The 27,945-nt window shown below is 43.8% G+C and overlaps 2 protein-coding genes across 5 annotated transcripts; both read left to right on the plus strand.

Annotated features, from left to right (window-relative positions):
- Window positions 1–24: 24 nt before the first annotated feature.
- Window positions 25–27,670, plus strand: LOC122380557 (GTP-binding protein 10-like). 4 transcript variants are annotated; one of them, XR_006256346.1, is made up of 9 exons: window positions 25–77; window positions 1,246–1,383; window positions 1,599–1,763; window positions 2,108–2,326; window positions 23,348–23,474; window positions 23,847–23,958; window positions 24,144–25,821; window positions 26,616–26,743; window positions 27,174–27,670. XR_006256346.1 is itself a non-coding variant. In XM_043363811.1 (7 exons), exons 2-7 carry the CDS (start codon window positions 1,360–1,362, stop codon window positions 24,552–24,554), a joined length of 1,065 nt encoding a protein of 354 aa, XP_043219746.1. In that variant the 5' UTR covers window positions 25–77; window positions 1,246–1,359; the 3' UTR covers window positions 24,555–24,685. The 4 variants fall into 4 exon arrangements, 3 of the variants coding, with proteins under 3 accessions (XP_043219746.1, XP_043219744.1, XP_043219745.1); XM_043363811.1 differs by lacking the exons at window positions 26,616–26,743; window positions 27,174–27,670 and having other exon boundaries at window positions 1,592–1,763; window positions 24,144–24,685; XM_043363809.1 differs by lacking the exons at window positions 26,616–26,743; window positions 27,174–27,670 and having other exon boundaries at window positions 77–122; window positions 24,144–24,685.
- LOC122380503 (translocon-associated protein subunit gamma-like) lies at window positions 25,686–27,464 on the plus strand. The gene is made up of 3 exons (XM_043363696.1): window positions 25,686–25,752; window positions 26,616–26,743; window positions 27,174–27,464. The coding sequence occupies exons 1-3, from the start codon at window positions 25,686–25,688 to the stop codon at window positions 27,462–27,464; spliced, it is 486 nt and encodes a 161-aa protein (XP_043219631.1).
- Window positions 27,671–27,945: the final 275 nt, after the last annotated feature.

Here is a 27,945-nt window from a genome sequence, read left to right on the forward strand (position 1 = left end):
AACTAGCGCATTTCTTACGTTTGTGAAACATACAAAATTTGACGGGGTGTGTGTGCATTGATTTGAAATGCTAATAGGTGGGTTAAGACCTATTTACCGTGTTTTTTTTTGTCGATCGCATGGTACCGTCGATTTCTCAGTTCTCTATGTACCGTGCTGTCGATTTTTCCTTTGTTGGAGGCATCATGTTGAGACTAATTAGATTTATATAACTACAGTTAAATGTAAAGGAGAAATTAGGTACCACACTTTTAGCATGGTGATGGTGTCAGGAGCTTTGAACTGGAATGGAATAGCGGATTTGTAGAACGAGCTGAGGCCAGCACAAATCAGGAGCTTTTACACCCCAACAATCACTCCAGGCAAAGGTATTTCATTTTTTGTTCCGAAAAGAGTGCCTCGCTGATGAATGTGGTGCCTTGTAGAAGAATGCCAAGAAAACAGCCACCTGCCAGCTGTTGCAGAGGCTAAGCTCAGCCAATCAGCATGCAGTTGCTTTTAAAATGCGCAATATGATTGGTTAATGCCCTGGGTTAATGCTAAATAACCTTCTGCACCACCACTTTTCAGCAGTGTTCCATTTTTTGGAACTTTGGGTGGAAAATCGCATGTAATGGGTAAAATGTTTTCACCTCAAAATAAGAAACAGTGGCATTATTTCATTTTTGAAAAAAAATGTGTTATTCACTTCAACAGACAGGTTTCATATGACTTAACACTCCATAGTCCATGCATCCACATCCTTTTTTTCAGATCCTGTCAAGATGCTGACATGAGATCCTGCTTTATTTATTTTTCTCATCCTTAGATTTTTCATCTTCAATCTTCATTGGCACAACCAACCAAAATCCAGTTTTAGAACACTGCTAAGTGCTATTCAGCCTCTAGATTAAGTATAGATTATATACTACGGATATATAAATATACTCATAATATAACATACTCGTATATAAAAAATCATTCTGTAAATATGAATTATTTCTTTTCCATTCATTTTAAGCAAAAAATAATAATAATTTAACTACCTATAGCAAAAAAAAAACTACTTTAGGGAAAGTGGTATATCTCTTTTAACATCAGGGAACATGCGTGTCTCTAACTTGATTAGGTACAATTAATCATCTCATCTCATCACTGAAGCTCTGACCTTACATACTTAGAAGAAGGAACCTCAAACCTGCTGACTCCAGTACTCTGACTGAGAGGTGCATTGAGCCCAGGCATTATTTGTCTTTCATCTTTCAGACTGAACGATGAAACCAAGAACAAAGTTCATCGACAAGCTGTTTGTTTACATGAAAGGAGGAGCAGGTGGAAATGGTCTGCCAAAGCTGAACGGAATCGGCGGGAAGGGTGGCGATGTTTGGATCACCGCAAAAGAGAGTGGGTGACAGATGAACTTCTTGACTATTCACGTTTGTCTTGACAATTGTGCCTTGCTTATTACATAAATTGTACATTATACATACCTTCATACTTTCTTTTTCACAGTTTGACAAATTAAAATCACCTACTTTTGTGATGTTGTTTGACTATTGTACAAAGTACACTTACAGTATAGCAGCAACGTCAGCTGTTTTAATTTTTACCGTCGACAGATCAGACGCTGCGGAAGCTCAAGCTACAGAACCCGTCACAGCGGTTTACGGCCGGAGTGGGCGAGCACAGCCGAAAGTTCCGGATCCAGGGCGAGCCGGGCGAGGACCGGGTCATCCACGTGCCGCCGGGCGTGCAGGTGTCCGCCGCAGACGGCACCGTCATCGGTGGGTTTCGGGACGAGCCCACAGCGCCGCGAACGTGCCACGCGTTCCTGTCAGCAGTCGTCTCTCGTACTCATATCAACGCTGTTATAATGGTCTCAGTATTCACATATCTTTGGTTTGGGTCAGGCTGTATCGTAGCGAGCAGCGAGACGCGACATATGCACCTTCAGTCAAGAATGGATCATGTGTCAGTGCATGGCTTAAATTTGTGTGTATGTTTTTAGTTGGATTTAGTCGGAGCAACAGCAGAAACCAATGAACATTTGAAATCATTCACAGGTAGTTATCCAAACATTGTGCGATGGGACGCTGTCAACCCTTACCGTCTAACTCCGCGCTCTCAGGTGACTGTAACGTGGCCGGTGACCGCGTGCTGGGGGCGCGCGGCGGTGACGGCGGCGGCCCGCACACGGGCTACATCGGCCGGCCGGGCACCGCCCGACAGCTCTACCTCACACTGAAGCTGATCGCTGACGTAGGCCTGGTGGGGTTCCCGAACGCCGGCAAATCGACCCTGCTGAGGGCGGTGTCTCGCGCCCGGCCCAAGGTGGCCAGCTACCCCTGTGAGTCCGCTGATGGTGTTGAATGGTGGAAGGGATGTGGGAAGGCTAGTAGCTAGTTTGAAGACGAAAGTTTGACGATGCAAAAAGCAGCTTACTTGCTTACATACAGCTCACTAGACATCGAATGATGCCTGATATGTTTCTTAGTCGATTACTTAAATAAATGAGACATTCGTCGTAATATACAATCTCATTCCCTACCGTAGAATGGGAAGCCGTAGAACCGTAGAATGGGAGCCTTGTACCTAACCTGAAAGGGGCATTCCACGTCAAGTGAGACAAAAAATGACCATTTTGAACCTCACCTCCTCCGATTTTTGCGAAACTTTGTGAAATTACTCATCTATATGTGAAAAGAAAGGAGACATGTTTTTGTCAAGATATGACGTCACGTTTCCAAGATACACGTCATCAAACATTGACTTAGGCAAGGCACATTATCATCTTTAACCCGCGCCCTGCTGGGGGTCCTGGATTTCCACGCCCTGCTGGGGGGGGGGGGTGTTTGAACACCCCCCCCCTTGTAACTCGGCTCCTGGGCCACGTAGCGATACGCGGAAGGCGGCGTTCGAAAGAGCGTCAAAAATAATGACGAAATCACTTCGGTCAATTTTTTGGTCAGGTCAAAGGTCAGGTCACCAGAGGTCATTGAAGGCAAAATTTCGCCGATTTCCAGGTCGAATGTCGAAAATTTCCAAGAAGCCAACGCATAACTCGGGAACCAATAGAGCTACAGCGCCGCGGAAAAGCGCATTCGATAGCCCTATTAACGCCCTTTCTGAGTAATTCTCTCAGATTTGACCTAACGTCAACGGTTTTGCCTGCAGGGGGCAAAAACTGCAAAAATAGCCGATTTTTTTTAAATCAGTTTTTCTGCAATAACTTTTGACCCAAGCCTTGTACGAGCTTACTTTTACCGGCATCGTGTTCCTCTCGTCAAGACGCATCGAATGAACTATAACTTGACCTTGAAAGGTCAACTTGAAAATTTGACCTCAGGTCAAGGTCATGACCTGACCGGAAAGGGTCATGTTGCATATCAGTCGATCCGTATCGTCGAGCTGAACACATCTAAGGCGTTTTCATCGCTCTAGCATGCCTCTATCAAAAGTTATTTGCGAAAAACTGTTAGATACCATTCGTGACCTAAGATGACCTCAGGGCATAAACAAGGGTCACGGACACCATTTTTAAGTTCAGTGTGTCTAAACCACTTGTAATTCGGTGTTTGGGAGTGTTTATAATGTCTTTCATCCAAAAGAGGCGCATTTCAATTTTCTCCCATTGACTTATAATGGGGAGGTCGCAAAATTGACCTGACCTTAGGTCATCGATATCAAAATTCTGAGATATACATTTTGTACATGCTATTGCTCTTAGCAATCGCTGAAAGTTTCAAAGCGATCGGTCACTCAGTGTAGCTATGACAGACATTGAAAGTTTTTATGAGGTGAGGTCACTTCAAGTGACCTGGTGACCTGACCTTGAATGACCTTGGTCTGAAATTTTCACAACATGTGTAGAATTGATGTATGATAAGGTGTACCAAAAACGGCGGCGCTCCGCGCCGCCGTTTTTGAGATATTCGCGAAAAACCACAAGGGGGGGTGTTCAAACACCCCCCCCAGCAGGGCGCGGGTTAAAGCGTCATAACCATTGAAGTTTTAGACATATCACCATGAGACAAAGTGTGAAATGGAGGGAATAGATCAGGCTTTAATTTGAGGATAACAATATTGACATAATTAGCTAATTAATGAACTAAATTAAAATTCAAAAAATAAATTTTGATTTTCTGAAAAATGGGTACCCTTCGATTTTGCTGATTTTTACATATTTCATCCTCCCATACATTAGCTACATCATATAAAAAATCCAGAATGGGTCGACGTCTACGTGCCTTTTGGACTTCGGAATGTCTGGCACTCGCGAGTTTCGTTTTAGCAACCAAGGAGAGGTGCTACCCGGAGATGCTTCTTTCTGCCCCAAACCAAAGCAAACCTAGCCTGACCTGACGTGACCTGACCTAATCTAACATGCGTAAATATGTACAGCCCTCACGGCAGTTGCCGACTGGCCAAATGCTACTTAGATACGAACATTAGCCCTCACGACATTTGCCGGCTGGCCAGATGCTACTTAAAAAACGAATGCGTGTTTAAACACTTGAGGCTAACCGGCCACGAGCCAGCCACCTTTAGATTACGAGGTGGGTACACTCGGCACACTAACTACTAAGCCACGGAGATAGCTGGTCATCGCAGAGATGTAAGCCAGTTTTTTAATGATGCAATTGGACATTCTCCGGGCAGCGCCTCTCTTTGGTTGCAAAAAGGAAATACGCCTGACTCTCCCAGCGCTAGGGGAGAAAGGCCCGGTTTAGCCAAAAAAGGTATAAAAAAAACGGAATTTGAATTGTAGGTGGGGCGGTGGGGAACTTTATCGTGTGACAATTTCATGGCCCTAGATCAATATCTTCAAGATCTAATGAGGTTAATCGTGATGAAATTTGCTATGGTGACTATTTTGCGTTTATACGCCCATAGCTCTAAGAGTTACTGGCCGATTTTCCTATTTCTTCCTTTTTACGACATTTGTAGTGTTATGAGAATCTTTAGATAATCTAACCATAAATTTGGCAGTTAGTGGCCTGCTAAGAGTAAGATGTCGCCGGCAAAGGCGCGGGGATCATGTCCGTGAAGTTGGCGACGTCGCCAGCGACTTTTCCAGCGACGAGCACCGATTTTAGCCAAAACCTCGTCCAAGGTCAATTGGACCATGAGGATCACGAAAATCGAACCCATTCACCCCTAAACCTTGACCTTCAAGGTCAAATTCAAGGTCAAAGGACGGGGAACTGAAAAAGTGCCACTAAATATTGTCCGATTTTCAAAATTTTGGCACCAAAATGTAGCTCGTGCAAAGTTCTAGCCGCACATCGAAAACCATTTTCATCAAGGTCAAACTTCAAGGTCAAATTCAAGGTCAAAGGACGGGGAACTGAAAAAGTGCCACTAGATATTGTCCGATTTTCAAAATTTTGGCACCAAAATGTAGCGCGTGCAAAGTTCTAGCCGCACATCGAAAACCATTTTCATCAAGGTCAAACTTCAAGGTCAAATTCAAGGTCAAAGGACGGGGAACTGAAAAAGTGCCACTAAATATTGTCCGATTTTCAAAATTTTGGCACCAAAATGTAGCGCGTGCAAAGTTCTAGCCGCACATCGAAAACCATTTTCATCAAGGTCAAACTTCAAGGTCAAATTCAAGGTCAAAGGACGGGGAACTGAAAAAGTGCCACTAGATATTGTCCGATTTTCAAAATTTTGGCACCAAAATGTAGCGCGTGCAAAGTTCTAGCCGCACATCGAAAACCATTTTCATCAAGGTCAAACTTCAAGGTCAAATTCAAGGTCAAAGGACGGGGAACTGAAAAAGTGCCACTAAATATTGCCCGATTTTCAAAATTTTGGCACCAAAATGTAGCGCGTGCAAAGTTCTAGCCGCACATCGAAAACCATTTTCATCAAGGTCAAACTTCAAGGTCAAATTCAAGGTCAAAGGACGGGGAACTGAAAAAGTGCCACTAAAGATTGTCCGATCTTCAAAATTTTGGCACCAAAATGTAGCGCGTGCAAAGTTCTAGCCGCACATCGAAAACCATTTTCATCAAGGTCAAACTTCAAGGTCAAATTCAAGGTCAAAGAACGGGGAACTTGAAAAATGCTACGTCACCAGCGACTTTTCCAGCGACGAGCACCGATTTTAGCCAAAACCTCGTCCAAGGTCAATTGGACCACGAGGATCACGAAAATCGAACCCATTCACCCCTAAACCTTGACCTTCAAGATCAAATTCAAGGTCAAAGGACGGGGAACTGAAAAAGTGCCACTAGATATTGTCGGATCTTCAAAATTTTGGCAACAAAATGTAGCACGTGCAAAGTTCTAGCCGCACATCGAAAACCATTTTCATCAAGGTCAAACTTCAAGGTCAAATTCAAGGTCAAAAGACGGGGAACTGAAAAAGTGCCACTAAATATTGCCCGATTTTCAAAATTTTGGCACCAAAATGTAGCGCGTGCAAAGTTCTAGCCGCACATCGAAAACCATTTTCATCAAGGTCAAACTTCAAGGTCAAATTCAAGGTCAAAGGACGGGGAACTGAAAAAGTGCCACTAAAGATTGTCCGATCTTCAAAATTTTGGCACCAAAATGTAGCGCGTGCAAAGTTCTAGCCGCACATCGAAAACCATTTTCATCAAGGTCAAACTTCAAGGTCAAATTCAAGGTCAAAGAACGGGGAACTTGAAAAATGCTACGTCACCAGCGACTTTTCCAGCGACGAGCACCGATTTTAGCCAAAACCTCGTCCAAGGTCAATTGGACCACGAGAATCACGAAAATCGAACCCATTCACCCCTAAACCTTGACCTTCAAGGTCAAATTCAAGGTCAAAGGACGGGGAACTGAAAAAGTGCCACTAGATATTGTCGGATCTTCAAAATTTTGGCACCAAAATGTAGCACGTGCAAAGTTCTAGCCGCACATCGAAAACCATTTTCATCAAGGTCAAACTTCAAGGTCAAATTCAAGGTCAAAGGACGGGGAACTGAAAAAGTGCCACTAAATATTGTCCGATCTTCAAAATTTTGGCACCAAAATGTAGCGCGTGCAAAGTTCTAGCCGCACATCGAAAACCATTTTCATCAAGGTCAAACTTCAAGGTCAAATTCAAGGTCAAAGAACGGGGAACTTGAAAAATGCTACGTCACCAGCGACTTTTCCAGCGACGAGCACCGATTTTAGCCAAAACCTCGTCTAAGGTCAATTGGACCATGAGAATCACGAAAATCGAACCCATTCACCCCTAAACCTTGACCTTCAAGGTCAAATTCAAGGTCAAAGGACGGGGAACTGAAAAAGTGCCACTAGATATTGTCGCATCTTCAAAATTTTGGCACCAAAATGTAGCGCGTGCAAAGTTCTAGCCGCACATCGAAAACCATTTTCATCAAGGTCAAACTTCAAGGTCAAATTCAAGGTCAAATGACGGGGAACTGAAAAAGTGCCACTAAATAATGTCCGATTTTCAAAATTTTGGCACCAAAATGTAGCGCGTGCAAAGTTCTAGCCGCACATCGAAAACCATTTTCATCAAGGTCAAACTTCAAGGTCAAATTTAAGGTCAAAGGACGGGGAACTGAAAAAGTGCCACTAGATATTGCCCGATTTCCAAAATTTTGGCACCAAAATGTAGCGCGTGCAATGTTCTAGCCGCACATCGAAAACCATTTTCATCAAGGTCAAACTTCAAGGTCAAATTCAAGTTCAAAGGACGGGGAACTTTAAAAATGCTACGTCACCAGCGACTTTTCCAGCGACGAGCACCGATTTTAGCCAATACCTCGTCCAAGGTCAATTGGACCATGAGGATCACGAAAATTGAACCCATTCACCCCTAAACCTTGACCTTCAAGGTCAAATTCAAGGTCAAAGGACGGGGAACTGAAAAAGTGCCACTAGATATTGCCCGATTTTCAAAATTTTGGCACCAAAATGTAGCGCGTGCAAAGTTCTAGCCGCACATCGAAAACCATTTTCATCAAGGTCAAACTTCAAGGTCAAATTCAAGGTCAAAGGATGGGGAACTGAAAAAGTGCCACTAAATATTGCCCGATTTTCAAAATTTTGGCACCAAAATGTAGCGCGTGCAAAGTTCTAGCCGCACATCGAAAACCATTTTCATCAAGGTCAAACTTCAAGGTCAAATTCAAGGTCAAAGGACGGGGAACTGAAAAAGTGACACTAGATATTGTCGGATCTTCAAAATTTTGGCACCAAAATGTAGCGCGTGCAAAGTTCTAGCCGCACATCGAAAACCATTTTCATCAAGGTCAAACTTCAAGGTCAAATTCAAGGTCAAAAGACGGGGAACTGAAAAAGTGCCACTAAATATTGTCCGATTTTCAAAATTTTGGCACCAAAATGTAGCGCGTGCAAAGTTCTAGCCGCACATCGAAAACCATTTTCATCAAGGTCAAACTTCAAGGTCATATTCAAGGTCAAAGGACGGGGAACTGAAAAAGTACCACTAAATATTGTCCGATCCTTTGACCTTGAATTTGACCTTGAAGTTTGACCTTGATGAAAATGGTTTTCGATTTTCGGCTAGAACTTTGCACGCGCTACATTTTGGTGCCAAAATTTTGAAAATCGGACAATATTTAGTGGCACTTTTTCAGTTCCCCGTCCTTTGACCTTGAATTTGACCTTGAAGGTCAAGGTTTAGGGGTAAATGGGTTCAATTTTCGTGATCTTCATGGTCCAATTGACCTTGGACGAGGTTTTGGCTAAAATCGGTGCTCGTCGCTGGAAAAGTCGCTGGTGACGTAGCATTTTTAAAGTTCCCCGTCCTTTGACCTTGAATTTGACCTTGAAGTTTGACCTTGATGAAAATGGTTTTCGATGTGCGGCTAGAACTTTGCACGCGCTACATTTTGGTGCCAAAATTTTGAAAATCGGACAATATCTAGTGGCACTTTTTCAGTTCCCCGTCCTTTGACCTTGAATTTGACCTTGAAGTTTGACCTTGATGAAAATGGTTTTCGATGTGCGGCTAGAACTTTGTACGCGCTACATTTTGGTGCCAAAATTTTGAAAATCGGGCAATATTTAGTGGCACTTTTTCAGTTTCCCATCCTTTGACCTTGAATTTGACCTTGAAGTTTGACCTTGATGAAAATGGTTTTCGATGTGCGGCTAGAACTTTGCACGCGCTACATTTTGGTGCCAAAATTTTGAAAATCGGACAATATCTAGTGGCACTTTTTCAGTTCCCCGTCATTTGACCTTGAATTTGACCTTGAAGTTTGACCTTGATGAAAATGGTTTTCAATGTGCGGCTAGAACTTTGCACGCGCTACATTTTGGTGCCAAAATTTTGAAAATCGGACAATATTTAGTGGCTGTTTTTCAGTTCCCCGTCCTTTGACCTTGAATTTGACCTTGAAGTTTGACCTTGATGAAAATGGTTTTCGATGTGCGGCTAGAACATTGCACGCGCTACATTTTGGTGCCAAAATTTTGGAAATCGGGCAATATCTAGTGGCACTTTTTCAGTTCCCCGTCCTTTGACCTTAAATTTGACCTTGAAGTTTGACCTTGATGAAAATGGTTTTCGATGTGCGGCTAGAACTTTGCACGCGCTACATTTTGGTGCCAAATTTTTGAAAATCGGACATTATTTAGTGGCACTTTTTCAGTTCCCCGTCATTTGACCTTGAATTTGACCTTGAAGTTTGACCTTGATGAAAATGGTTTTCGATGTGCGGCTAGAACTTTGCACGCGCTACATTTTGGTGCCAAAATTTTGAAGATGCGACAATATCTAGTGGCACTTTTTCAGTTCCCCGTCCTTTGACCTTGAATTTGACCTTGAAGGTCAAGGTTTAGGGGTGAATGGGTTCGATTTTCGTGATTCTCATGGTCCAATTGACCTTAGACGAGGTTTTGGCTAAAATCGGTGCTCGTCGCTGGAAAAGTCGCTGGTGACGTAGCATTTTTCAAGTTCCCCGTTCTTTGACCTTGAATTTGACCTTGAAGTTTGACCTTGATGAAAATGGTTTTCGATGTGCGGCTAGAACTTTGCACGCGCTACATTTTGGTGCCAAAATTTTGAAGATCGGACAATATTTAGTGGCACTTTTTCAGTTCCCCGTCCTTTGACCTTGAATTTGACCTTGAAGTTTGACCTTGATGAAAATGGTTTTCGATGTGCGGCTAGAACTTTGCACGTGCTACATTTTGGTGCCAAAATTTTGAAGATCCGACAATATCTAGTGGCACTTTTTCAGTTCCCCGTCCTTTGACCTTGAATTTGACCTTGAAGGTCAAGGTTTAGGGGTGAATGGGTTCGATTTTCGTGATTCTCGTGGTCCAATTGACCTTGGACGAGGTTTTGGCTAAAATCGGTGCTCGTCGCTGGAAAAGTCGCTGGTGACGTAGCATTTTTCAAGTTCCCCGTTCTTTGACCTTGAATTTGACCTTGAAGTTTGACCTTGATGAAAATGGTTTTCGATGTGCGGCTAGAACTTTGCACGCGCTACATTTTGGTGCCAAAATTTTGAAGATCGGACAATCTTTAGTGGCACTTTTTCAGTTCCCCGTCCTTTGACCTTGAATTTGACCTTGAAGTTTGACCTTGATGAAAATGGTTTTCGATGTGCGGCTAGAACTTTGCACGCGCTACATTTTGGTGCCAAAATTTTGAAAATCGGGCAATATTGAGTGGCACTTTTTCAGTTCCCCGTCTTTTGACCTTGAATTTGACCTTGAAGTTTGACCTTGATGAAAGTGGTTTTCGATGTGCGGCTAGAACTTTGCACGTGCTACATTTTGGTGCCAAAATTTTGAAAATCGGACAATATCTAGTGGCACTTTTTCAGTTCCCCGTCCTTTGACCTTGAATTTGACCTTGAAGTTTGACCTTGATGAAAATGGTTTTCGATGTGCGGCTAGAACTTTGCACGCGCTACATTTTGGTGCCAAAATTTTGAAAATCGGACAATATTTAGTGGCACTTTTTCAGTTCCCCGTCCTTTGACCTTGAATTTGACCTTGAAGTTTGACCTTGATGAAAATGGTTTTCGATGTGCGGCTAGAACTTTGCACGCGCTACATTTTGGTGCCAAAATTTTGAAAATCGGACAATATTTAGTGGCTGTTTTTCAGTTCCCCGTCCTTTGACCTTGAATTTGACCTTGAAGTTTGACCTTGATGAAAATGGTTTTCGATGTGCGGCTAGAACATTGCACGCGCTACATTTTGGTGCCAAAATTTTGGAAATCGGGCAATATCTAGTGGCACTTTTTCAGTTCCCCGTCCTTTGACCTTAAATTTGACCTTGAAGTTTGACCTTGATGAAAATGGTTTTCGATGTGCGGCTAGAACTTTGCACGCGCTACATTTTGGTGCCAAAATTTTGAAAATCGGACATTATTTAGTGGCACTTTTTCAGTTCCCCGTCATTTGACCTTGAATTTGACCTTGAAGTTTGACCTTGATGAAAATGGTTTTCGATGTGCGGCTAGAACTTTGCACGCGCTACATTTTGGTGCCAAAATTTTGAAGATGCGACAATATCTAGTGGCACTTTTTCAGTTCCCCGTCCTTTGACCTTGAATTTGACCTTGAAGGTCAAGGTTTAGGGGTGAATGGGTTCGATTTTCGTGATTCTCATGGTCCAATTGACCTTAGACGAGGTTTTGGCTAAAATCGGTGCTCGTCGCTGGAAAAGTCGCTGGTGACGTAGCATTTTTCAAGTTCCCCGTTCTTTGACCTTGAATTTGACCTTGAAGTTTGACCTTGATGAAAATGGTTTTCGATGTGCGGCTAGAACTTTGCACGCGCTACATTTTGGTGCCAAAATTTTGAAGATCGGACAATATTTAGTGGCACTTTTTCAGTTCCCCGTCCTTTGACCTTGAATTTGACCTTGAAGTTTGACCTTGATGAAAATGGTTTTCGATGTGCGGCTAGAACTTTGCACGTGCTACATTTTGGTGCCAAAATTTTGAAGATCCGACAATATCTAGTGGCACTTTTTCAGTTCCCCGTCCTTTGACCTTGAATTTGACCTTGAAGGTCAAGGTTTAGGGGTGAATGGGTTCGATTTTCGTGATTCTCGTGGTCCAATTGACCTTGGACGAGGTTTTGGCTAAAATCGGTGCTCGTCGCTGGAAAAGTCGCTGGTGACGTAGCATTTTTCAAGTTCCCCGTTCTTTGACCTTGAATTTGACCTTGAAGTTTGACCTTGATGAAAATGGTTTTCGATGTGCGGCTAGAACTTTGCACGCGCTACATTTTGGTGCCAAAATTTTGAAGATCGGACAATCTTTAGTGGCACTTTTTCAGTTCCCCGTCCTTTGACCTTGAATTTGACCTTGAAGTTTGACCTTGATGAAAATGGTTTTCGATGTGCGGCTAGAACTTTGCACGCGCTACATTTTGGTGCCAAAATTTTGAAAATCGGGCAATATTTAGTGGCACTTTTTCAGTTCCCCGTCTTTTGACCTTGAATTTGACCTTGAAGTTTGACCTTGATGAAAATGGTTTTCGATGTGCGGCTAGAACTTTGCACGTGCTACATTTTGGTGCCAAAATTTTGAAAATCGGACAATATCTAGTGGCACTTTTTCAGTTCCCCGTCCTTTGACCTTGAATTTGACCTTGAAGTTTGACCTTGATGAAAATGGTTTTCGATGTGCGGCTAGAACTTTGCACGCGCTACATTTTGGTGCCAAAATTTTGAAAATCGGACAATATTTAGTGGCACTTTTTCAGTTCCCCGTCCTTTGACCTTGAATTTGACCTTGAAGTTTGACCTTGATGAAAATGGTTTTCGATGTGCGGCTAGAACTTTGCACGCGCTACATTTTGGTGCCAAAATTTTGAAAATCGGACAATATCTAGTGGCACTTTTTCAGTTCCCCGTCCTTTGACCTTGAATTTGACCTTGAAGTTTGACCTTGATGAAAATGGTTTTCGATGTGCGGCTAGAACTTTGCACGCGCTACATTTTCGTGCCAAAATTTTGAAAATCGGGCAATATTTAGTGGCACTTTTTCAGTTCCCCGTCTTTTGACCTTGAATTTGACCTTGAAGTTTGACCTTGATGAAAATGGTTTTCGATGTGCGGCTAGAACTTTGCACGCGCTACATTTTGGTGCCAAAATTTTGAAAATCGGACAATATCTAGTGGCACTTTTTCAGTTCCCCGTCCTTTGACCTTGAATTTGACCTTGAAGTTTGACCTTGATGAAAATGGTTTTCGATGTGCGGGTAGAACTTTGCACGCGCTACATTTTGGTGCCAAAATTTTGAAAATCGGACAATATTTAGTGGCACTTTTTCAGTTCCCCGTCCTTTGACCTTGAATTTGACCTTGAAGTTTGACCTTGATGAAAATGGTTTTCGATGTGCGGCTAGAACTTTGCACGCGCTACATTTTGGTGCCAAAATTTTGAAAATCGGACAATATCTAGTGGCACTTTTTCAGTTCCCCGTCCTTTGACCTTGAATTTGACCTTGAAGTTTGACCTTGATGAAAATGGTTTTCGATGTGCGGCTAGAACTTTGCACGCGCTACATTTTGGTGCCAAAATTTTGAAAATCAAACAATATTTAGTGGCACTTTTTCAGTTCCCCGTCCTTTGACCTTGAATTTGACCTTGAAGGTCAAGGTTTAGGGGTGAATGGGTTCGATTTTCGTGATCCTCATGGTCCAATTGACCTTGGACGAGGTTTTGGCTAAAATCGGTGCTCGTCGCTGGAAAAGTCGCTGGTGACGTAGCATTTTTCAAGTTCCCCGTTCTTTGACCTTGAATTTGACCTTGAAGTTTGACCTTGATAAAAATGGTTTTCAATGTGCGGCTAGAACTTTGCACGCGCTACATTTTGGTGCCAAAATTTTGAAGATCGGACAATATTTAGTGGCACTTTTTCAGTTCCCCGTCCTTTGACCTTGAATTTGACCTTGAAGTTTGACCTTGATGAAAATGGTTTTCGATGTGCGGCTAGAACTTTGCACGCGCTACATTTTGGTGCCAAAATTTTGAAAATCGGACAATATCTAGTGGCACTTTTTCAGTTCCCCGTCCTTTGACCTTGAATTTGACCTTGAAGTTTGACCTTGATGAAAATGGTTTTCGATGTGCGGCTAGAACTTTGCACGCGCTACATTTTGGTGCCAAAATTTTGAAGATCGGACAATATTTAGTGGCACTTTTTCAGTTCCCCGTCCTTTGACCTTGAATTTGACCTTGAAGTTTGACCTTGATGAAAATGGTTTTCGATGTGCGGCTAGAACTTTGCACGCGCTACATTTTGGTGCCAAAATTTTGAAAATCGGACAATATCTAGTGGCACTTTTTCAGTTCCCCGTTCTTTGACCTTGAATTTGACCTTGAAGGCTGACCTTGATGAAAATGGTTTTCGATGTGCGGCTAGAACTTTGCACGCGCTACATTTTGGTGCCAAAATTTTGAAAATCAGACAATATTTAGTGGCACTTTTTCAGTTCCCCGTCCTTTGACCTTGAATTTGACCTTGAAGTTTGACCTTGATGAAAATGGTTTTCGATGTGCGGCTAGAACTTTGCACGCGCTACATTTTGGTGCCAAAATTTTGAAAATCGGGCAATATTTAGTGGCACTTTTTCAGTTCCCCGTCCTTTGACCTTGAATTTGACCTTGAAGTTTGACCTTGATGAAAATGTTTTTCGATGTGCGGCTAGAACTTTGCACGCGCTACATTTTGGTGCCAAAATTGTGAAAATCGGACAATATCTAGTGGCACTTTTTCAGTTCCCCGTCCTTTGACCTTGAATTTGACCTTGAAGTTTGACCTTGATGAAAATGGTTTTCGATGTGCGGCTAGAACTTTGCACGCGCTACATTTTGGTGCCAAAATTTTGAAAATCGGACAATATTTAGTGGCACTTTTTCAGTTCCCCGTCCTTTGACCTTGAATTTGACCTTGAAGTTTGACCTTGATGAAAATGGTTTTCGATGTGCGGCTAGAACATTGCACGCGCTACATTTTGGTGCCAAAATTTTGAAAATCGGACAATATCTAGTGGCACTTTTTCAGTTCCCCGTCCTTTGACCTTGAATTTGACCTTGAAGTTTGACCTTGATGAAAATGGTTTTCGATGTGCGGCTAGAACTTTGCACGCGCTACATTTTGGTGCCAAAATTTTGAAAATCGGGCAATATTTAGTGGCACTTTTTCAGTTCCCCGTCCTTTGACCTTGAATTTGACCTTGAAGTTTGACCTTGATGAAAATGGTTTTCGATGTGCGGCTAGAACTTTGCACCCGCTACATTTTGGTGCCAAAATTTTGAAAATCGGACAATATCTAGTGGCACTTTTTCAGTTCCCCGTCCTTTGACCTTGAATTTGACCTTGAAGTTTGACCTTGATGAAAATGGTTTTCGATGTGCGGCTAGAACTTTGCACGCGCTACATTTTGGTGCCAAAATTTTGAAAATCGGACAATATTTAGTGGCACTTTTTCAGTTCCCCGTCCTTTGACCTTGAATTTGACCTTGAAGGTCAAGGTTTAGGGGTGAATGGGTTCGATTTTCGTGATCCTCATGGTCCAATTGACCTTGGACGAGGTTTTGGCTAAAATCGGTGCTCGTCGCTGGAAAAGTCGCTGGTGACGTAGCATTTTTCGAGTTCCCCGTTCTTTGACCTTGAATTTGACCTTGAAGTTTGACCTTGATGAAAATGGTTTTCGATGTGCGGCTAGAACTTTGCACGCGCTACATTTTGGTGCCAAAATTTTGAAGATCGGACAATATTTAGTGGCACTTTTTCAGTTCCCCGTCCTTTGACCTTGAATTTGACCTTGAAGTTTGACCTTGATGAAAATGGTTTTCGATGTGCGGCTAGAACTTTGCACGCGCTACATTTTGGTGCCAAAATTTTGAAAATCGGACAAAATCTAGTGGCACTTTTTCAGTTCCCCGTCCTTTGACCTTGAATTTGACCTTGAAGGCTGACCTTGATGAAAATGGTTTTCGATGTGCGGCTAGAACTTTGCACGCGCTACATTTTGGTGCCAAAATTTTGAAAATCAGACAATATTTAGTGGCACTTTTTCAGTTCCCCGTCCTTTGACCTTGAATTTGACCTTGAAGTTTGACCTTGATGAAAATGGTTTTCGATGTGCGGCTAGAACTTTGCACGCGCTACATTTTGGTGCCAAAATTTTGAAAATCGGACAATATCTAGTGGCACTTTTTCAGTTCCCCGTCCTTTGACCTTGAATTTGACCTTGAAGTTTGACCTTGATGAAAATGGTTTTCGATGTGCGGCTAGAACTTTGCACGCGCTACATTTTGGTGCCAAAATTTTGAAAATCGGACAATATTTAGTGGCACTTTTTCAGTTCCCCGTCCTTTGACCTTGAATTTCACCTTGAAGGTCAAGGTTTAGGGGTGAATGGGTTCGATTTTCGTGATCCTCATGGTCCAATTGACCTTGGACTAGGTTTTGGCTAAAATCGGTGCTCGTCGCTGGAAAAGTCGCTGGTGACGTAGCATTTTTCAAGTTCCCCGTTCTTTGACCTTGAATTTGACCTTGAAGTTTGACCTTGATGAAAATGGTTTTCGATGTGCGGCTAGAACTTTGCACGCGCTACATTTTGGTGCCAAAATTTTGAAGATCGGACAATATTTAGTGGCACTTTTTCAGTTCCCCGTCCTTTGACCTTGAATTTGACCTTGAAGTTTGACCTTGATGAAAATGGTTTTCGATGTGCGGCTAGAACTTTGCACGCGCTACATTTTGGTGCCAAAATTTTGAAAATCGGGCAATATTTAGTGGCACTTTTTCAGTTCCCCGTCCTTTGACCTTGAATTTGACCTTGAAGTTTGACCTTGATGAAAATGTTTTTCGATGTGCGGCTAGAACTTTGCACGCGCTACATTTTGGTGCCAAAATTGTGAAAATCGGACAATATCTAGTGGCACTTTTTCAGTTCCCCGTCCTTTGACCTTGAATTTGACCTTGAAGTTTGACCTTGATGAAAATGGTTTTCGATGTGCGGCTAGAACTTTGCACGCGCTACATTTTGGTGCCAAAATTTTGAAAATCGGACAATATTTAGTGGCACTTTTTCAGTTCCCCGTCCTTTGACCTTGAATTTGACCTTGAAGTTTGACCTTGATGAAAATGGTTTTCGATGTGCGGCTAGAACTTTGCACGCGCTACATTTTGGTGCCAAAATTTTGAAAATCGGACAATATCTAGTGGCACTTTTTCAGTTCCCCGTCCTTTGACCTTGAATTTGACCTTGAAGTTTGACCTTGATGAAAATGGTTTTCGATATGCGGCTAGAACTTTGCACGCGCTACATTTTGGTGCCAAAATTTTGAAAATCGGGCAATATCTAGTGGCACTTTTTCAGTTCCCCGTCCTTTGACCTTGAATTTGACCTTGAAGTTTGACCTTGATGAAAATGGTTTTCGATGTGCGGCTAGAACTTTGCACGCGCTACATTTTGGTGCCAAAATTTTGAAAATCGGACAATATCTAGTGGCACTTTTTCAGTTCCCCGTCCTTTGACCTTGAATTTGACCTTGAAGTTTGACCTTGATGAAAATGGTTTTCGATGTGCGGCTAGAACTTTGCACGCGCTACATTTTGGTGCCAAAATTTTGAAAATCGGACAATATTTAGTGGCACTTTTTCAGTTCCCCGTCCTTTGACCTTGAATTTGACCTTGAAGGTCAAGGTTTAGGGGTGAATGGGTTCGATTTTCGTGATCCTCATGGTCCAATTGACCTTGGACGAGGTTTTGGCTAAAATCGGTGCTCGTCGCTGGAAAAGTCGCTGGCGACGTCGCCAACTTCACGGACATGCGGGGATCGGCCGACGCGGGAAACGTTTCAGTCACAGATTGTGTTTGCACCCTAATAATTCAATTTTTACCAGTTGGTTTTCGTATTTATTTGACCATTAGTTTGCCTGTACATTTTTAAGCCTTCACACAAAATTTGACACGAATCGATCATAATCAGCGGTAAGAAGCGCAGTGCAAAAATGGAACCGTCCGACGCCGGCACAGTCTACCATTCAGGCGGCAACGGCCGACGCCGGCCGCCGCGCCGCTCCGGCAAGATGTTTGACTTTACACCGCTATTACTAGAAAAGTTGTGGACCGATTTACCTATTGCTTGCACAGGAGGATTTGCAATTCAATTCTGGACAGATGCTGAAAGTTTGACGTTAATATAATAGTTATGGCGTGAGTTATTGGCGAAAAACAGGTGGGATTGGCGAAATCCGCCCCTTCCATCGCCCGTGCTACGTTGCACTACTTGTTGCTATATCATCCAAAGTTATAGTTGGCCACTCTAATTTTCTCAGCACGTATGCCTTACGTGTGGTGGAAGATAATGTCCGAATTTGAGCAAAATCGAAGGGTACCCATTTTTCACAAATTAGATTTTAAGAAATTAATTCAAAATAAAATAAATTCAAAATCACCAAAAAATGTTAAAATTACCAAATTTAACTAGCATAACTCCTCGTGTTCACGTTACCGTTTGATTGAAATTAATAGCTTCAAAAATGTTGAAGCTATAGATCTTTCAAGATTGCAATACACGTCCAATTCTGCTAAAAAAGCAGAAGTTTAGCGGCTTGTATCTCTGTAGCCCGAGGGCATATGACAAAATCCTTTGACCCTCAGAGGTTTCACCCAATAGCCAACAAGTCAGACTTGTGACAGCTCAAGAAAAAAGTGAGCTCGCTCAGCTCAACTCCGTTTTATCCGCTCCCGCTCAGCTCCCGCTCAGTTTAACACGGCTCAGCTCAGCTCACGCTCCGCTCAAACCGGCTGTGCTCCGCTCACGCTCAGCTCAGCTCAGCTCAGTTTCCGCTCAGCTCAGCTCAGCTCAGTTTCCGCTCAGCTCAGCTCAGCTCAGTTTCCGCTCAGCTCAGCTCAGCTCAGCTTCCGCTCAGCTCAGCTCAGCTCAGTTTCCGCTCAGCTCAGCTCAGCTCAGTTTCCGCTCAGCTCAGTTTCCGCTCAGCTCAGCTCAGTTTCCGCTCAGCTCAGCTCAGTTTCCGCTCAATTCAGCTTAGCTCAGTTTCCGCTCAGTTAAATTCACGCTTAGATCGCTCAGTCGTTCTTTTTAAATCGGACATGCTTAACCCTCGCCCGTATAGGGGGGGGGGGGGTCGAACGGACCCCCCTCTGTTTTTCGCGAATAACTCGCGTAAAAAGCGGCCGATCGCGACGAAACTTTCAGTACCCTCGCGATAATCAATTTTACACCTATCCTGAAAATTTCATGACCCTGACCCTAATGACCTTTGACCTGTGACCTACTTTTCGAGACCATGTTTGGCCGGAATCGCGATTCGGCGTATGTCGGCTCGCATTAGCCGCGCGTTAGCAGTCTTTTTGTGGTTTCAAGTGTTCAAACATGGCATATGATGTTGCTCCCATGCATTAGGGTGGGTGTCAAGGTCACCGGAAGGTCAGGTCAGGTCATTGACCTTTGATGACCTCGGTTCACTTTTTCGAGTTTTACATGTTTCTAGGCTAGTTTTTGGAGCTGAATTCGAATTTAGCAACCATTTGAACATTTACGAAGCAGTTTTGGTGCCTTCGTAACATGTTACGAAGCTGTCAGAGGCTACTACGAATACCCGGCAAAATCCTTACTGGTTGACCTGACCTGACCCGACCTGGCCTCAATGCATAAAGACATCATCAGTGATCATAACTAACATGATATTCGTGATCAGCACCCCGAAAAACCCCATAGCAGCCACGTTTTACGACGTTCTAACAGGTCCCGATTTTCCCGACTTTTGGGTCATTGACCTGACCTGGAAGGTCAACCGATAACCTAGGACCTTAAAATTGGGTATCATCGGCTTCCTCTCGTCGCGGGCAGCACGCTCGTTTTTTCCGCGAAGCTCTAGCTCGATCAGGGACGAAACGGCAAGGGGGGTCCAACGGACCCCCGCACACAGCCGCTATCTGGGTTCAGAAGTGGCCAATACCCTAATTTTCGACAAATTTTAAAGCGTGATTTTCTCACATTTTCTGGTCGTAAATTGATCAGACTGTATAAAATATCACCCAGAAAAAAATATTACTCATTCTGGCACAGATTGGTGGGCTCCCAAAGTACACCGTTTTGTTTTGCTCCGTGAGACCGAACTTGTGCTGCGATTTTCACGTAAATGTTGACGAGTCTCCTGTCATATTCTTTGCTTGAACATGCGTAAGTAAGGTATCAGTTGAAAGGGGAAAATGTGCGGAATCCATTGGTACCAAAAGTGCATCTAAAAAACTTCCCACCCAGTTATTGTAAGCTAATTGTTGCACACTTGCACAAAGCAGAAGGGCTTGAGGATTTCAATATTTACATAGGCCTACCAAAAAACGCACAGCGTGCTTCACATCGAGACAACGTCCATAACATATACCGTACAATTGTGATTCATTTGCTGAAAAAATTAGGTCGGCATCACACTGCCGGCAAAAGTTATTGCAGTTTTAGTGACGCTAGGTCGCCGCCCGGCCGACCCCGATCAGGTCGGCCGGGCGGCGGCCGTGCAGCTGACGTCCGTACGGTTCGGCAGCTGACCAATCAGCTGCGAGAGAGGAGCGCGGTCCGTCTAATCGCTCCCGGTAGTTGCTTGTGCTGAGGGGTGCTCGACGCTCGTGTCGACTGCATTTGCTGGTTATGGATTGTCGATTGACTTGTGGGTATACTTTCTGGTGACCAATAAATGTACGTCGTCTTAACTGAATGTAGTCTGATCAAATTCAATAAAGCAAAAAGACATCCAGCCAACAGAACATCGTAAGAATGTCCGATATGGTTGATAACATTCAGAGTTTTGGGGAGCAGCCATCGACCAGAATGAGCCTTATTGGCTTTTGTATGTAACATTTGCATTGCTTTTGGAAAGTTTCAGTCAGATATCTTCAGAAATGGCAATGTTATCGGCTTTTGCATTTTACCGTAGTCGGTTAATCACAATTTTCGATATTGCAAAGGCAATTTCAGTACGTTCTTGACATCGAAAACCAAAACGAATAGCATCATCGTGTTCCAGAGCTCAAATTGCATCCGATGCACATCTTTTTTGTTGAGAATGTTCAACTTCAAAATTTGGCCTTTCTGACCTCGCCGTGACCTGACCTTCATTTGTCGAATGGAAATAGTTTCGAATCGGACGACCCAGATGACATCTTTTGAGATGCTTTTGCCGAAATGGACCATTAAAAATGTGTCGCATGACCTTAAAAATGTATACATTTCCTTCCATGACCTTTTCCATGACCTTTTGTGACCTATGACCTTTCCATGACCTTTTGTGACAAAGCTAGGTTTCGTTTGTCAGCTATTCCTATCAGAAGCCGTTTGAACTTTTAGTATTGAACGAGTAGTTTCGAAGACAGCAGGGAAGCTATGCAGAATCCCCTCCCGAGTCACCCACGTTATGGGATATAACCGTCATCCGCGGATTACAAGCAAAACTATTTTTTACGGCAATGATGTATCAGCATGGATGCTCATACGTTCCCATATGTGACCTTACGGTTGACTTCACATACAATAAAAATTACTTGGCAAAATGTCAACTGGTTAACGAGTTATCGCATTTTGGCCACTTCCGAACTCAAATAGCGGCTGTGTGCCCCGCCCCCTTATACGTTCGCGGCTGGAAAAACACCAATACGGGCGAGGGTTAAAAAACAGACCAACTCTTGGCGCATAAGTAAGTCTCCTCTAACAAGGAGCGAGGCAACTTACACAATGGGCAAAAGAGATAAGCTCATTAAGACCTTGAGACTTTGCGAGTCGTGCGTCTACTTGGACTCAGACTATAGTTACATGAAATGGACTGTTCTTGGCAGTGTTATCACATGTTATCAGAGTGTGCACCCGCGATGTTAACATAACATATAAGTTCAAAATATACGAACGAAAAAAGTCTGGACGAAAAAGTTTACAGACGAAAAAATGTACAGACGAAAAAATGCCAGACGAAGAAAAGTCGGACGAAAATCTGCTAGACGAAAAAAAACGCCATGGAATCATCTCAACTAGGCGGTGTTTCACGGCCGAGAGCAGCACGCCCACGCCGCCATCCGCTCTTGGCACCCTGCCAGGAGCTGACGTTACATTTTGGGGTAGTGTTGGAACTTGGAGATAAGAGTTTGTTTATATCTCCATGGAAACCCCATTTGACACGTGTGATAGCAGCGTGCTGTTATCAGTGAAACCTTGAGTGAAACCAAACACCACCCTGATCTCAACCAAGGCAATGTCAACACAATTAGAATTCATAGTCGGCGTGTGAATAAGGGAGCTTTTCCCATATTATGGACATCAGAAGGTGAGAGTTCCAGTTAGCGCCTCTGCCCCACCCCACTTTCAATAGGATATGGTTGCTTAGCCCACATTCAACCAACGAAGAGGAACATTTGCTAATTCCTAATTGTAAATATTTTATGCAGAGGTAAGAACCCTTATCGATAAAATCAATTTAAATAACTGCTTAAATAACAAAGTGAAGAATGCTGAATTGTACATTGCGGAGCAGAGTGTCAAGGCGAAGCATCAAAGCCTGACAGTAGGTATTCATCTTGCAGTCAGACTTGAAACTTGAGACTGGCTGTATTAGCCTGTAAATTGGCCAAGACCCTGGTCTTCCAATTTCCATGCAACATGGATGAAATAAATTAAGCTTGATTAGTGATTAATATTGATTTCTTTAGAGTTTTGATATTTTTAAGTGCGATCACGAAGGCAGTGTAATTGCTCACTCCATAGCTAGCTCATAGCTGAAGCATCAAATCCTGAGTTAATTTCCAAGCATGAACTGAAAAGAATTAGAACTGGATCAGCTCAGCTCAGCTAAATCAGCTCAGCTCAATCAGCTCAGCTCAGCTCAGCTCAGCTCAGCTCAATCAGCTCAGCTCAGCTCAGCTCAATCAGCTCAGCTCAGCTCAATCAGCTCAGCTCAGCTCAATCAGCTCAGCTCAGCTCAGCTCAGCTCGCTCAGCTCAATCAGCTCAGCTCAGCTCGCTCAGCTCAGCTCAGCTCAGCTCAGCTCAAGCTCATTCAGCTCAGCTCAGCTCAAGCTCATTCAGCTCAGCTCAGACAGCAGCTCAGCTCAATGCATTACAGAGCCGGCTCAGCTCACAGCTCAACAATTTGGCAAAATGTTGAGCCGGCTCATGAGCTGAGCTGATTTTTGAGCCGGCTCAACTGAGCTGATCACAAGTCTGCAACAAGTATACCAAGTTTGAACAAAATCGCAGAGGTGGCCGATTTTGGCTGTCCCGGTTGACATGGAATGCCCCGAAAGTGTCTTATCTCTGTGAGTAATAACCAAGCAGATATTATTCTACTTAATCTTCCTCCATTCGGTATTCCACCCCATCTAACTGACGCTACTCACGCTCGTTCGATTTCAGTCACCACCATGTCGCCAGAGATCGGCATTATTCACTACAGCGACATGCGTCAGATCTCGGTGGCCGACCTGCCCGGACTGATTGAGGGCGCCAGCAGGAACATCGGACTGGGACACAGCTTCCTACGGTACGGCGGCTGTTGCCTTTATCGGGGTTAGGGAGGGACGGACTAACTTTTTTACGATAACAAAAGCAAAAATAACGAGGATTGATTGATTGATTGTTTTCGCTGTCTTCAGAAACATTTGATATTTCACATTTCGTCGTGGAGTTATCAAAACTGCGCCAACCCAAATATTTTATTTTCGATTTTGCTATACATTTGTTTGTTAAATTTGTTATACGATTTTGTAGTGTACCGTCGTATAAGGAGTTTCGTGTGTTTATTGCTTTCTTGTCGGTCAATGGTCACAGATTAAATGTTCATTTATGCATAACGGACCGAATGTTGTCGTTCCATTGCCGAACATATCCCGCCACTTGTCGCCTTGTTTCGCAGACATGTGGAGCGGACCCAGCTGCTGCTGTTTGTCGTCGACGTCAACGGCTTCCAGCTCAGTCCGGACAGGGTCAAACGGTCCGCCTTCGAGACCATCGCCATCCTCAATCGGGTACGAGAAACAAACTAGTTGACATCCATTTACTTGTTTCTACCGATCTGCCGACCGATCCTACCGATTGAGGGACCGATAAAAAATAATTCGTAGACATAAGTGGTATTTTTATTTGACTGGCTAGTGAATGGAATGGTGAATGATCATTGCTCACATGCCTCTGCTCACATTTCTGACCACAGGAGATTGAGCTATACAAGCCGGAGCTGCTCGAGAAGCCGGCCATGCTGGTGGTGAACAAGATGGACTCGCCGGCGGCGGCAGAGACCTGGCCCGAGCTGAAGCGGCGCCTGGCCGAGGGACTGGACGCGTCGGCCGCTCAGCTGCCGGCGGACCTCCGGCCCCGGCGGCCGGTTCAGTTCGACCACGTAGTGCCCATCTCGGCGCGCTGCGACCCCGAGTCTGTGGAGCGGGTCAAGGCCAAGGTGCGCGCCTGTCTGGACATTCACGCGGCGCCGCCTCCCGACCTGGAGGAGGTGCACCGGCGCATGCGCACTGGTGGTGTGGTGGCCCTCCATAACCGGACAGTGGACATGGAGCATGATAGAGGGCACCGCCGACGACAGCCGCGGAAACTACCGCAGCTGGCGTGATTTTGTCAGTTAGCTGAGATGAGAGCTGTGTCGTATGTGGGCTGTTTTGTTTGGCGTGTCTGCTATGCATGAAGTTTTGATGATGACCTTATGAACAGTGAATAACATCGTGCTATACACAGATGCATACCGCAGGTTGTTTTGCAAGCCCAGACCCATTCCCTCCGACGGGCAATACCGGGCGTCTGGAGAATATTGTCGAAGTTCAGTGTAGTCTGTCTTGGATTCCAACACTCTGCAGTACTATGGGGCAGACGGGCATTTTAATCATCGCCAGGATCTAGATAAGTGTATAAAGCTATTCAAGAAAGCATCGTTAGACGTTGAACGTGCCCAAAGCTGTGCCTTAACTAATTCTTTTGATCCCTTCGGTGTCAAACCAATGACGATGGCCTCGGCAACAAAGGGACGGAGCACGAAGGCTGATAAAAACATGAAATCTACTGGACATGAATATTTATCTGTATTCCTAGAAACACTTGTCACAAAACTGCTGAAGATAACACAGCATTGGGTAATGGGTATCATATGGGCGACAGCTTGGAGATAGGTCGACAACTCGACACAGGAGGACCAGCCATTGTAGTTGGACATATCTTTCCACGCATTGTGAAAGGTGTGATGTTGAAAACCAATCAAAAACAGTAGTCTGAGGGCGTTATTGTCCCTATTTCCCCTTATCCTGTCCCCAACACCCCTTTCCAGTCCCCAAAGAATGAATGAAAAACCCAAAGTACATATATTATAATTTGATAGCTGTATACCTGGGAGGAATGTGTTCCAAACTCTAGTAGCGACTAGTGTTTGTCGTTTCAACCTTTAAACTAGAAATATTGAAAATTACGTTTACATCTTCCAACTTTTAATCAATAGCCAATCATTAAGAATTTATATTTCAAATTGTATGCACTTTTGTGTTGAATACCGTAAAAACAGCATAAATAAAATATGTTTCTAGTATAAATACCGACGTCACCAAAAACGTGGATGCCACTGAGCTGCCAGTTGCGGGAAATCTTGCGCAGCCGCCACGCTGACGCAACTTGGTTTTGTTTTGGCTGGATTCTCTGCCGGTATTCTGTGTGCTTCTTGACTTATTTCAGAAAGTTAGGTCACAGAATAACAGTTAAAATGCCTGCCGCCAATACGGGTGCGAAGTTCAGTAACGAAGAAGAGCTTCTTCTGCAGGACTTCAGCCGTAATGTTTCGACCAAGTCATCAGCCCTCTTCTATGGAAATGCATTTATTGTTTCTGCTATTCCTATCTGTAAGTTCTATTGTATTTGATCCATTTTTGTCACCAGAATACCTACTAATTATTTTTCCCATGTTTTATTGATCATGATTAAATTTGTCTTCCATGTTGTCTAAATCTGGATTCTCGTAATTTTTATTAATTTCCGGCTGGGTAGTTGCCTAGCCTGCACTTGCTGTCTTTATTTAAATACACATTGTAATCTTAACATCATTCAAGTAAAAAATGTGGCTCATCATCAAGAGTATTTAGCATGGTTAGCATCAAAATCAGTTTTGTTCTGTCATTATATTGATGAGTGATATGAAATCAAAGGTAGGCAGCTGGTGGCTAAATCAGTGTTTTTTTTTTTGTTACTGCTTAAAGAGTTTTTTATCAGTTTTTTTCAGTTTGGGAAATGCTGTTTTAACAAGTTTTCTGTAAAAGTAACAGATTTATCAATGATATGGGATGTCAGAATCAATTGGTTTTGACTTCATTCATTCATATCATGCATCTTTGGTAGGTAGGTTCCTACCCTGCCTGGCCAGGAAGGTACCTACCTATTGCAAGGATCTCAGACTTGGCTTCTGTTCAGATGTACAATTGGGTCCAGCTGAATAGTTTGGTAGTTCCATTGTTAGTAGCACTAGTCCGATTAGATGTGTCATTCATCATTGCACTATTTAGCAATGGTTAGGACTTGGAACAATATCCAGGGTAATAAAGTATCCACCTGACACATCAATCCTCATCCTCATTGTGCTCACCTTGGTGGGCTGTGCCTAGAGGACATCTGCTGACCATGTGTTTGTCCTGTTTCACAGGGCTGTACTGGAGGATCCACATGATGGACCTCTACTCCTCCATCCCCATCTTCCTCATCATCACACTGGCCTCAACCTACCTGGTGGCCATGGCATACAAAAACACCAAGTTCATCTTGAAGCATAAGGTATGCATTGGCTGATCTTGCCAAGTGGACTTTAAATGTATTTCTCTGACTGTTGATGTCTTACTGATAATAAAGACCTTGGGGCCTGGCATCTAAATTCTGGCATGTGGGGACTTGTTTTTTCTTGAGGTGGTTTGAATGCAAAGAAAAGCATTTATTTTATTTCATTTGGTTTGAATGCAAATAAAAACATTATTTTATTTCATTTTTCTTTGCATCAGTATTTTAGTTTGTGACATTGTGTTACGGATTAGACAATGATTGGGCATTTACCTTGTGCTGTAACTAATTCTGCCTTGTGTTTAGAAAGTTGCCTTAGTATTTTCCAATGTATCTGTAGTCTGAGATGTGTCATTTATGGAACTCATTGCCGCTAGCGGAGACTACCGGTGTGGCGCCGCTGACCGCTGCCGTCCCCGGTGCTCCGCAGATCGCCGTGAAACGCGAGGAGGCCGTCACTCGGGAGATGCAGAAGAAGCTGGCCGAGGACAAGAAGATGAGCAAGAAGGAGAAGGACGAGCGCACGCTGTGGAAGAAGAACGAGGTGGCCGACTACGAGGCCACCACCTTCTCAATCTTCTACAACAACGCCCTCTTCCTGGCCATCGTCATCGTGGCCTCGTTCTACGTGCTGCGCTCGTTCGCGCCCACCTTTAACTATGTGCTCTCGGTGGGCTCGGGGGCCGGCCTGCTATGGCTGTTCTCCACGGGCACCAAGTAGGCGGCCGGTACTCTCTGGCGGGCCGCTCGGCCGGCCGTAGCGGGTGGGGAGGGAAGGTGGCGCCAGTGTGCCGAGAGCTGGCGCGGCGGAGCGCGGATGAGCTCAGCGCGCTCATTGACCGTGTGTGTTGTGTCACCCAGATGACTATTCCGTTCGTTTTTATTTCCGGGAGATTGTGGGAAGGTAATAAACTGTACCTATTTATACGTCAAGCGTTTAGCACAAACATTCCTTCGAATATTCAGATTTATTTGCTCAACGTGCGATAAAGAATTTCGCCGTTCAGCAGTATACCCTTCAGTCCTATCGTTTTTTTTTCGTTTTTTTTTTGCAACGTGTCCCGCGGGCTCCAGCAGATGTCACTAAACAGAAGGTGAAGGCCGGGCTCACTGTTCAGTCGACCTAGGATGCTAGCAACATCGCGAAACGCTTGGTACTAGTATTAATCTGCGCTCCAATGTGGTTTTTGTCTCTAGTTATT

This window comes from Amphibalanus amphitrite, unplaced genomic scaffold (assembly GCF_019059575.1).
Source record: "Amphibalanus amphitrite isolate SeventyFive unplaced genomic scaffold, NRLGWU_Aamphi_draft 000100F_arrow, whole genome shotgun sequence".
In the NCBI taxonomy this organism is placed as follows: Eukaryota; Metazoa; Arthropoda; class Thecostraca; order Balanomorpha; family Balanidae; genus Amphibalanus; species Amphibalanus amphitrite.

Bases quoted from the DNA above. Each gene is read 5' to 3' on its own strand.
- LOC122380557 (XM_043363809.1), top strand. From the start codon at position 1,254: ATGAAACCAAGAACAAAGTTCATCGACAAGCTGTTTGTTTACATGAAA. The intron at 1,764-2,107 runs GTGGGTTTCGGG...CCGCGCTCTCAG, and splicing joins CGCAGACGGCACCGTCATCG to GTGACTGTAACGTGGCCGGT. The intron at 23,959-24,143 runs GTACGAGAAACA...TTCTGACCACAG, and splicing joins CCATCGCCATCCTCAATCGG to GAGATTGAGCTATACAAGCC.
- LOC122380503 (XM_043363696.1), top strand. From the start codon at position 25,686: ATGCCTGCCGCCAATACGGGTGCGAAGTTCAGTAACGAAGAAGAGCTT. The intron at 25,753-26,615 runs GTAATGTTTCGA...CCTGTTTCACAG, and splicing joins TCTTCTGCAGGACTTCAGCC to GGCTGTACTGGAGGATCCAC. The intron at 26,744-27,173 runs GTATGCATTGGC...GGTGCTCCGCAG, and splicing joins AGTTCATCTTGAAGCATAAG to ATCGCCGTGAAACGCGAGGA.